General features: G+C 39.2%; 1 protein-coding gene across 1 annotated transcript in view; it reads left to right on the plus strand.

Moving 5' to 3' along the window:
* The window catches only part of LOC139457105 (contactin-5-like), a 44,832-nt gene extending 34,060 nt beyond the window's left edge, over window positions 1–10,772 (plus strand). The window contains exons 7-12 of the mRNA XM_071238543.1: window positions 7,479–7,616; window positions 8,075–8,102; window positions 8,284–8,324; window positions 9,887–9,973; window positions 10,283–10,390; window positions 10,738–10,772. Of these exons, the coding sequence (XP_071094644.1) occupies window positions 7,479–7,616; window positions 8,075–8,102; window positions 8,284–8,324; window positions 9,887–9,973; window positions 10,283–10,390; window positions 10,738–10,772 (437 nt within the window). The remainder of the gene's footprint in view (window positions 1–7,478; window positions 7,617–8,074; window positions 8,103–8,283; window positions 8,325–9,886; window positions 9,974–10,282; window positions 10,391–10,737) is intronic.
* The last annotated feature ends 777 nt before the right edge of the window (window positions 10,773–11,549 follow it).

Here is an 11,549-nt window from a genome sequence, read left to right on the forward strand (position 1 = left end):
CCCCTAGACCAAACCCTGTCGACCTGGCTATTTCTATGGACTTAGATTCTTGCCTTCTGTAAATTAACCCAAGCCTAACACGTGTGGTTCTGGAAGGAAACAAGCTCCATTTCCATCCGACCAGCAGTTCTATCTATTCTCCAGTCTTGTACTCAAGGAAAACACCACCGATTTGTGCATGATCATCGATCTGAAAGTGATTTCTGATTCAGGCAACCAGCTCAGAACTCAACCCAGAACAGGCTATCATCTATATAGGCGCCAATATTCCAGTTTCACAGTGGAATTCTTTGTCCAGCAGAGGATCTTTATTTCAACATGATGCGGATGGTCGATCCAACCACACTCTTCGCTAGTGGATGTCACTGCTCGGAAATCTGATGTCAGTACAAGACAGGACTTACCGGGGCAGACTTCACCTTCATCCCATTCAGGCTTGCACATATTCAAAGCGGTCATCAACATGGGACATACTAGTGCCTTTCCCTGCAACATAACTGGTTCGTCCATCGATTAGGGAGCATAGTGCATACTTTTTCGCCTTGGTTGATTTGATCCATGGCAGAATGGACGCCCACCACATTCTAGGCACTGTCAACATCTCGGCCTATAGCTTATCCCGCTGTGGTCACTCCATCCAGAGGTATTTTAATGGATAATGTCATTGTGGGACAGACCTCATCTGCACTTGTTCACCACATGCCTCAACAACAAGGTCCCTGTGTATGTCAGCCCAGTGCTGAATGTTCACCTTAAGCTCTTCAAGTGGAAGGGGGCACGGATTGCCCAGTCGTCTAAGGCGCCGCGATTCGCTGTGCAGAGCTGCGTCCCTTGCGCATGCCAGAAACCTATGATTGTGGGTTCGAATCCCGGTTCGCCCCGATTATGAATCTAGGTTTGTTAGCACCATACCCGTGCTTGTGGGTTTCACCGAAGTGGTAAACGTCTGAGACCTGCAACACTTCGGGCTTTCCTCCCAAATTAAGCTGACTGGAATATAACTGGATATAACTGGAATACTGTTAAAAGCAACGTTAATCCAAACTCACTCACTCACTCTTCAAGTGGACGTGTTGTCCATGGATTGAACAGGGTTCTTCACTTATGCTTTGTCTTTGGCCTGTTCTTGAAAGAGTTCTTTGGGAAATCGAGGACATGGACGGCACGATTGTTCTCATAGCTCATGATGTGGTCAGCCCAGGCCTTGGTTGCCAAAACTGTTCCTGTTACATAGACTGCTGATTTAGGATACCTGTTGAGCCTTTTTAATAACAATTTAAACTGACAAAAACCTCTCAATATTCATAAGAAGTCTGTGCTTAAAGCAGAAAGTTTGGCTTGTGGGTAATAAGACTCTCCAGTTCAAGAACCTTCACACTGTTGGAAAGAAGGCTCTATTTCCGCTGTAACTGACTACAGTCCTGTGGAATAATCTGTAACTGTAACTTAAACGACTCGCTCCACAGGTCGCAAAAAGGCGAAGATTATTTTGTATTAGATATGGTATGAGTTGAGAAAATAGTTCACGTAACTTCAATAGAAAACTAAAATCTACTTAAATTCAAGTACACTCGATGCTATACTTGAATTTATCTCATCAAAATTTGAGGGACGAGACTATTTTTTAATGAAGACCCTTATATATTTTTTATTGAAATGGACCGAGTTGGTTAAGGTTGCCCTTATACGACTCAAGACTCGTGTTGACAGAATGTCAAAGTTAGGTCTGTTTTGCTCGAGTGGCTACAAAAAATGCCATTGTTTTCGAATAGAGGCCATAATAGCATGTGGGTGTTTCAAACTTTCCATTTTCTCTTTCAAAGCGCTTCCTTCATTTTATCACTTGGTCCTGCTTCATCAAGGGTCGAATGACTAATTAATTCATTGCATAAAAACAAAGGTCGTCAGGACCTTACCAGTCTACTGCTTCATAGACAATACACAATTCCTGCTCTTGGCAAACGTTTAGCACTGCCGGATTGGCATCTCTGTCTTGTTCCGCCTCTCTTATTCTACATATTCCACCAACATTGTGACATACTATTATGAAGGAACTTAGTATGGTCATCGAGGTTGGATATCTGATATATTTTTTCCACCAATATTAATGAAGTATCTCATTTGGTGGAAAACATCTTAAAGGGGCATTTCATTTGTACTTTCAGTACATGAACACCGATGTTTTTAGGGATACATTAAACTCTGGCTGGGGAGCCCATATGAACAGCCCAACAGTTCAGGGGTTATGGCAACCATACAGAAGCAATCTCCGGGAATTGTCTTGAGATGCAACAGTGTTGGGCTAGATCAAGAGACAAAGGGGAATAGGATGTTTATTAACATACAGGGTTACAAGCTGTGACAACAGGTATATGTTTAGCTCAATATAGAGCGCAAATTGGATATTTCATGCAGCCAAACAAATCAAGGAAACATCTGACTCTTCACACAACCTATTTTTCTATGTGTTTGAGTCTCTTTAGGCCTTCAATTATTTATTAGTTGATTTACAGATATTTTCTCTCAAAACTTGAAGTCATTGGTGGATCTGTCAACCAGTCAATAAATAAACATACCTATTTATGCTGAGCATGCCCGCCAACCTACGCCCAGCAACGGGTCCCGTCACACGACAGCAACAAGCTACGCTTTCAGTTGATCCAACTGCTGCAGTCAGGATAAATACAACAGACAAAAACTCACATGAGGTACTAGTTATTGACACCCAGACTCAATACTGTTAAGCTTTGAACAACCAAGTTGACAACATGGCGTCCGAAGTTCATGTGTATTGAGAACTGAAAACAAACAAAATTTTAACTAAAACCGGTTAACAGAGATGAGCGGTAGAATGGATGATTTTGAATGCTGAAATAGAAGAAACAATCTTAATTTTCATGGAATATCAATTAGGTGAAACTAGGGAACAATATAAAGGATATATTTGTGACTTTTTATCAGGGTCACTTGAAATGCCTGATGCATGTAGCATTATCATCGACAGAGCCCATCACCTGTATGCAAAAATAATGACTCCCCTATTGTCATAAAGGTTGTCACCACTACTGACAAAAGTACTCTATTCAGAGAGGCTAAGAATCTGCTACAGGACACACAGTACCGAGTGACTGAGGATTTCCTCCGTCACATCAGAGAAAACAGACTTACTGGTATCACATTGGTTTTCTGAAGCACAAAAGGCAGGGAAACGACCAAAAGCAAGGCTCAATCATTTGATAATCGACAACAAAGTGTTTAAAATGTGACAGAGAGACAAAGACTATAGTCAAAATGAAACGATCACGCAAGGACCAGAGATGTCAATTTCTCCAACAACAGATGGGGTGGGGCCCAAGTGTCCTTTGTTTGGACCCGGATCAGGGGGAGGTCACTCTCACTCACCAAAGTAACAACAATCGTGTGTGAAGAGAAGACCATGGACTATGACATAACTGCCTTTTGTGAATCTTTTGTAAAAATACCGAATGAGTTTCATAATTCCTAAGAAGGGTATGAAACTGGAAATTGTTTGAGAGGGAAAACAAAACACTCTATAGAGGTGTTATGACATTTCTCATTGAGTTGTACTCAATTTTAGAAGGATACAAGTCAGGACATTGACATAATTTTGAACAATGGATTTGCTTGTAAAGATCAGTCGATGGAAGTGGGAAAGTGATATAACTTTGTTTTTCACATACCGGTACCTATTGCCAGAATGCCTCCCAGCTATCAAAAGAATAATTATGATGGAATTGAGCATTCATATTATCTCAACTGATCACCCACACTGTGATATTCTCCTCACAGTAGACATGATTGATTGAGTTATATCCCAAATGACAATGACAATAAACTACGGTTATAACGAACTCAACGGGACCCCAAATTTTAGTTTGTTATATCCATAGTTCGTTATAAGCACATAAACAGCATATATACAGCAAATGGCCGGGACAAAAAATAAAACAGTTTGATATATCTGCCAGTTCGTTATAAGCGTGTTCGTTATAAACGTAGTTTACTGTATTGATTTTATACAGGTTGGTATTCATGATTATCCTGGCGATACTTTTGAATCTCGAAGATCAAGTAAAGATGTAAATTTAAATAATTATGGGAAGAAATGAATTTATTACTGTATTTAATCAAATACTTAAAACTAGACAGTTTCCTTATCTGTAGGGCAGAAGTATTATTTGACCCATGTTTAAGGCTGGTACAAGCAAATACCCAAACAATTATAGGGGATAAGGCTTATGGATGTGTCTCTGCAAGGTATTTACATCAATTTTAATATTCAGAAAGGGTGTAATTATAAGAACATTATTATTGAATTGCAATCTCACCCACCCAATCGTTTGGCCATTGTGTTTATCTGTACAGCTGTGCCTAAGGGGAACAATTCACTACCTTCACAAAATAGTATCGTTCAGTTTATGACATCATCAAGTTGAAAGCTTCTGTTCGAATCTCCAAATGCAAAGTTTAATACATGTGATGCATTTAGGACACAAATGTAATTCCAGATAAATCTGACGAGTATGGAAAGCCTATGGATTGCAATTTGTTTTTGTAACTGAGCATGGCTTGTATGATTATCAGCTAACTGTTGTTTCCCCTAGATGCTCCTGACATTACCTTCAGCCCTGTGGACATCACAGAGGGACAGCCACTGACGTTGAAGTGTGAAGCTAGAGGTCGTCCTGCCTCATACACCTTCAGTAGTTTCATTCAGTACTGGGGAAATACATCAGTTGACAGCCGAGCTGGAACACCGAGTGGAGGGGACTACACATGGAGTGTTGGTGCTGCCACCTACCTGGACACAGGAGTGTATGAGTGTAGAGTGGACAACACAGTCACAGACAGGAATGATGTGTTAGTACAGAGGAAGAGAGTCAGTGTCAATGTTAGAGGTAGGTGTACTTTGTGTATGAGTGTAGAGTGGACAACACAGTGACAGACAGGAATGATGTGTTAGTACAGAGGAAGAGAGTCAGTGTCAATGTTAGAGGTAGGTGTACTTTGTGTTTGAGTGTAGAGTGGACAACACAGTCACAGACAGGAATGATGTGTCAGTACAGAGGAAGAGAGTCAGTGTTAATGTTAGAGGTAGGTGTACTTTGTGTTTGAGTGTAGTGTGGACAACACAGTCACAGACAGGAATGATGTGTTAGTACAGAGGAAGAGAGTCAGTGTCAATGTTAGAGGTAGGTGTACTTTGTGTATGAGTGTAGAGTGGACAACACAGTCACAGACAGGAATGATGTGTCAGTACAGAGGAAGAGAGTCAGTGTCAATGTTAGAGGTAGGTTTACTTTGTGTATGAGTGTAGAGTGGATAACACAGTCACAGACAGGAACGATGTGTTAGTACAGAGGAAGAGAGTTAGCATCAATGTTAGAGGTAGGTGTACTTTGTGTATGAGTGTAGAGTGGATATACTTTTATCTCGTCTGAGGTTGTAGTACACGTGCATTTTACTAACGTAATGGTATGCGATGGGAATGCTTGGTGTTACATATATGTATTGATAATGAAGCTTCATTGTTTACCTGTTCCAGCACGTCCAAAGTTCACTGATGATTCTGAACAAAGGTTCGGGCCTGAAGTAGGAACAAACACAACATTGGTCCAGAGTTTCTACAACAGTGACCTGAACTACACATCCTATAAGTGGACATTTGGACAGCTGGACACCCTGGTCAACAGACCAGACTCAGTCAGGTCAAGTCAGGTGACACTGAGGAAGAACAACAAGGAGGTGCAGCATGCTGGCTTCAGTGTGTCTCTGGAGATCCAGAACTTCCAGGAACAGGACATCGGCGTCTACACAGTCACTGTGTGTAATGTAGTGGGCTGTCACTCATCACAGGTCCACTTGACAGCTGCAGGTAAAATCTGTATTGTTTATGTAGTGAGTGAGGGAGTATGGCCTTACAATGCTTTTAGCAATATTCCAACGATTTCATGGCAGGGGACAACAGAAAGGGGCTTGACACATTGTACCCATGTGGGGAATTGAACCTTGGGATTCTATGTGACAAGCAAAAGTTTTGTTCATATAAAAAATCACACGTATTATACCTAGTTAGAGAGTGAGTAGAAGGTAATTAATCAAAACAATAACTAGATCAGAGGTAACCATGCCCCTCAAAATCACGGGTGATAAATACCTAGATGGTTGTTAATAATCAGAGGTTAACTTGGGGTATTTCTGTTATTTGGTTTTATATTTGATTCATGCTTTTCACTCAAATTTAAGGCTAATATTTTTACTGTCATGAAACTCCACAGATAACTGTGATGACATTTTGGATAAGCAAAGTTTGTACACAATCAGGATTTTTCGGAAGGAAATCCACGGCACTGAGGACATTAAGTTCCGGAAGAAAGAATTCTTAATTCTAACATTTACATTTATGTTCGTAACTGGATGAAGCTTCTTAATAATGATGTGGCTATTTAAACCCATTTTCCCATTACATTTTAACTACTGTCCTGTAACTAGACTACACCAAATTCTATTGACTTTCGTCAGTGCGAATCATCGAACTTGCTGTATAAACGCATACGTAAATAGATTGTTTTTGTTCTAACCTTGCAATTGGTTTCATTAGTGCTTTTGCAGATAACTTTATTCAATGAATAAACTTGTTTGTTTGACTTAAGGGTTTGTAAGTATATTGAGTGTGAGTGAAATTGTAGGTGGTATTAATACTGGCAAGGATAGCATGCTAGTTGCAGATAATGGCGATGACGTTGTTTTGATTTTGACTGTTGAAATGTTCATGTGATGATCGAACTGTGGACTTTTGTGTTCACACATAGGAAATACCGCTTACATATTTTTAATGACATTTTTGTTTCTAAACCTAGAACCTCCGTTGGTTCCCCTGGAGTTTAGGGTTGTCAACACCACAGAGACCAGCGTCCTGCTGAGATGGAAGTCTAACTACCCTGGTGGAGATTTCACACAGACATTCCTCCTGTACTACAGAGAGGAGACGTCGGGGGAGTGGAAGACGCAGGAGTGTGAGGACAACCCCCGAGGATATGTGTACGCTGACGTCACAGGTCTCCAGTCAGGAACTCGGTATGAGTTCAAGGTGATGGCCAGGAATGACAGGGAGCAGGACAACGAGGGGCCCTTCACACAGGTCGAGTCATGGGAAACAAAATGTAAATATGAGATATTAAACATATTAGTTTATGAAGACTTGAAAATGTTTTACATGACTTTACAAAGTCAGAGTAGTGTCTAGTCAGGTGTGTACTGCACGATATTCACAATGGAACCTCAGTGGTCTAAATATGTGACAAGTACTATGAAAGAGAAGTGAGATTCAGGGGAAAGTTAAATGTCACTGATACACACATGGTTAACAATATCTAAACTTAACAATATCTAAACAATATCTAACTTGCAATGTAATAGAGAAATTACCATATGTGTTTATATTGATCTATCTCCAGGGAATCCAGACAGGTCTGGTGTGTCTGCGTCATCACTTGGAATTGGCCTTGGTCTAGGGCTTGGGATATGCATCATTGTTATCATAGTGATGGGCGCAGGACTTAGAAGACGTCACCTATTGTCAACACATGATCGAGGTAATGGGAACGTCGATGTAGGTTTTTCTGCAGTTTTCTGATCTAGTCTTTCAGCGAAACATTATCAGGGAGAATAGGGATTAGATACCATGTTTCTGTCACGCCTGATGAAGCAAACCTGCCCAGATAATTATGCCACACATTGCCGCCATCAACCATCAAGTATTTATGACAAAGAGAAAGCAACCTCTTTAAGCCACAGCATGGTTGTGCCACTTGTAGCTCCTGAATAATTAAACTAGTGGCGATAGAAACGTTCATCAGTCAGAGGCAGGTGTTATCTCACTGTCAATTATTAATACTATTAAACATTGAAATAATCATCCATAACTATGCACTTACAATTACCAGTCCATTTAAACTGGTCCTATATGTAAAGTGTTTTGGTGTTCATTGAGGAATGTTTCCTGGTGACTTCAGTCGTGATATATACTTATGGTTTGTATCATTTGCTACAGGTAAACCTGCTGCTCAGATTCAAGACAGGTAAGTTGTGCAATACACTTTCAATTTGTTTTGTCTTTGTAGAAACTAAAAAATGCACCCAGAAAACATTGTATCAATGGAAGTTATTAATATTATGTATCAGAATCAAGTCAACATATTGAATCATATTCAATTGTTTGATGAAAATGTTTCGTTTGTATTCTCTTTATTTTCCCTTCAGAGACATTCGGGAACAACCAACTGGCAATACTCAGAACTCAGGTAAGATCATTATTCTGGTATTTTCATTAATGTTTTGCACTAAGCAGCCATGCAGGTAGGACATGACATAGACTTACTACCAAAGTCTTGAAATCAGCACCCACAACATGTGAATGAAATCAGATTGATGTCCTTCCTACCATGATACAGATAAAGTTGCTGTTTTTTTCTTGTTGAAGGACATCGTGATGCCTCAGACTGTTGTGTTTCGGAATGAAAGATATTTAAGAAATTAAAAAAGTGGTTATTTAAAGGAATAACAGATTCTCTCATTACCAATATATTGGAATAATGTTTACACCCTAAGCTGTACGGACAAGGGCAACCTCAATACTGTAACAACAAGCAGAGAAAGTATGCCAAATGATGTTAAAACTTCAAAATCTAAATCAGGTGGACTGGAAATACATATCGCAGATTGGAGACAAGTCCAAACCAAGTTTTTCAAGAGAATTTTGTATTTACCCAAAACTGCTAATAATGCATCTGTTTGTGGGGATTGTGGCAGAAACACTTAAGATATGTGTCACGTCTTTCATAGTGAATCACCTTTTGGGCTAAGCTGATCATCATGGATAACAATAGACTTCCCAACAAAACGTACCTTATGTTATATGGACTGGAGAGTGAAAACAGAACGTCATGGATCACCTACATTAAGGACGTGTTATTTAAATATGGACTTCGCTATGCTTGGATGATTCAATAAATCAATATTGTTAATGGAATTTAAACAATACTTAAAGGATGTTAACTCTTTAACAATGGATAGTATCACTTGAAACTCCAACTCCAGATTATACGCCTACTATACATACAAATCTATTGTAAACATAGAAATGTATCTAACTAACATTGGAATGGTTCTCTATCGGCAATCATTATCCAGATTATGAGGTTGCCATAATTTAAAGATTGAGCCTGATTTGTTTGTTTGTTTGTTGTTTAACGCCGCACTCAGCAATATTCCAGCCATATGACGGCGGTCTGTAAATAATCGAGTCTGGACCAGACAATCCAGTGATTTACAACATGAACATCCACGCAATTGGGATCGATGACATGCATCAACCAAGTCAGCGAGCCTGACTACCCGATCCCGTAAGTCGTCTTTTACGACAAGCATAGTCGCCTTTTACGGCAAGCATGGGTTGCTGAAGACCTATTCTACCCTGGATCTTCACGGGTAGAGCCTGGTCAAAGATCTGGTGTTGATAGAGAATGTCAGTTGCTTTGTTCTATATTTTGTTATGATTATGTTGATTGTGAGTTTCATATTTTACTTGTATGTTTCACTTTTGTCGCTTTAATGAAATTATTAAGTCACCTTCGATGTTAAAATAAGCAATGCTTGGAATGTTTTGAAAATGTTACCAATACCAAAAGCCAAACTATAGACATTGTATTTCATACCTTTAAGTTATACCCGTCAGTACTTGTGTGAAATGTATTTTCTGATTTGCGTCAAGCAACACAGATATTGTATAATGTTATGTCCTGTAGGCCTGTGGCCTTTGACGCAGGAAACAATGTTGTGTTGTATTCTGTCTAAAACATTGCAGGTATCCAGGATCTTAATCAGTATGCCAGGTTTGAGGAGTGCGCCTCCCAGCCATATTCCCAGTTGAAGATCTACGAAAACAATAAAGGTGAGTTAATGGATTACAGGAACATTTGGTGAATCTTTGTGTTGGAGACTAAAATTGTCTTTGATTACAAATCAGATGACAGCAATCAAATCATACACATGCAATCGAATAGTCCATATCAGCTATTAAAGAAGTATTTATTGTTTGTTCTGCCAACCAACACATGATACAGTTTTCACTATCACCTAGGTTTACATGTCAATTGGTGGACATGTGTTTCAAACTAGATAACTGTGTAATCGTCCTGAATGAATGTAAGAGCTGATTTGATCATTTGTATGGACTTTAATTAATCTGCATGTTAAGCAGGTCGTGTGCCACATGAGCCGGAGTACAAAGGTCCAAAGGAGAGATCTCAAACCACCTACGAAACAGTGGCGCTACATACGTATGAAAGTACGGACAGGAATGTGAAAGGTTGAACATCTTTTCCAATCTACTTTCTATTAATTGTTTGCCCATTGCTGTGTAACCTGGTGGTTCTCTTGTATACAAAAGGACGTTTTGTGGCATGTTAAGCAGATACATTACATCTACATTTATGTTTATCAGTGTGAAGAAGTGTATGTTATGAAGGATTACTTCAGGAGTCAACCATGTGGAGTTCGGTCATACCTCTAGCTACTCTGATCTCTTATCTGTTGACCTGCAGATGGTTTGGGACGTGTGCACTGCAGTCCCTCAGTTGCAGTCCCTCGTCGTTTGATGTTTGATGTTGGAACAAGAATGTGTAACTGGTCTTATTTCCTCCCTTATTGTTTCAGATCCGACCTACGTCAATGCATCAACAACAGGATGAAACGTATTGAGCCAGACAAGAAAATATGATACTTCAAGCATAAATGTACAAGCTCCTCGAGACAGATTGCTTCAGCCAAGCAAATATACAAATTAGTTATTCACTTTTTTAACGTTCTTCTGAAACGCCCTTTGCGTTTCGTAGAAGACAGCCTGTCACAACCAGTTTAAGATAAATTAATAGGGCTGCAACGATACAAGTAGGTCACGATATGATATGTATCTCGATACTTACATCACGATTCGATGCGTATCGAGATACGCTACGATACACATAGTGACAATAGAAGACAAGAGGTAAATGAATTAAACTTAGTTTATTAAAATGAAAAATAAAATTAAAGTGAATGATTGTTCATGAGTCATAAAATATATACTGTAATGAGTATTTAACTTCATGAATCATCTGCCATTTCCGAAGCAAACACAACAATAACAGTCCTTCATGTTTGTGAGTTGTGACTAGATAGAAGGAGTACATACTAAATGTACCAGTGTCCAATAACTAATGATTTGCTATTTTCATGTATAAAGCCAAAGGCACACAAAAAAATTAAAAAAAATTATTGCAACCAACAGAACAGTGTATGAGGAGATGACTGTCACTAAAAAAAATTATGTCACAAAACTTCTGATCATATATGATACATGATACAAATAAAAGGAATCCAAATTAAAGATTTTTTTTCAAACACTGAACACGTTTCATCGACATTTCAAACACTCAAAATTCTGCAGTATTTTGAAATGCCATTAGACAGACATAAAAGTAACAGTC

This window comes from Haliotis cracherodii, unplaced genomic scaffold (assembly GCF_022045235.1).
Source record: "Haliotis cracherodii isolate W230 unplaced genomic scaffold, xgHalCrac1.p SCAF_12, whole genome shotgun sequence".
NCBI classification, from domain to species: domain Eukaryota; kingdom Metazoa; phylum Mollusca; class Gastropoda; order Lepetellida; family Haliotidae; genus Haliotis; species Haliotis cracherodii.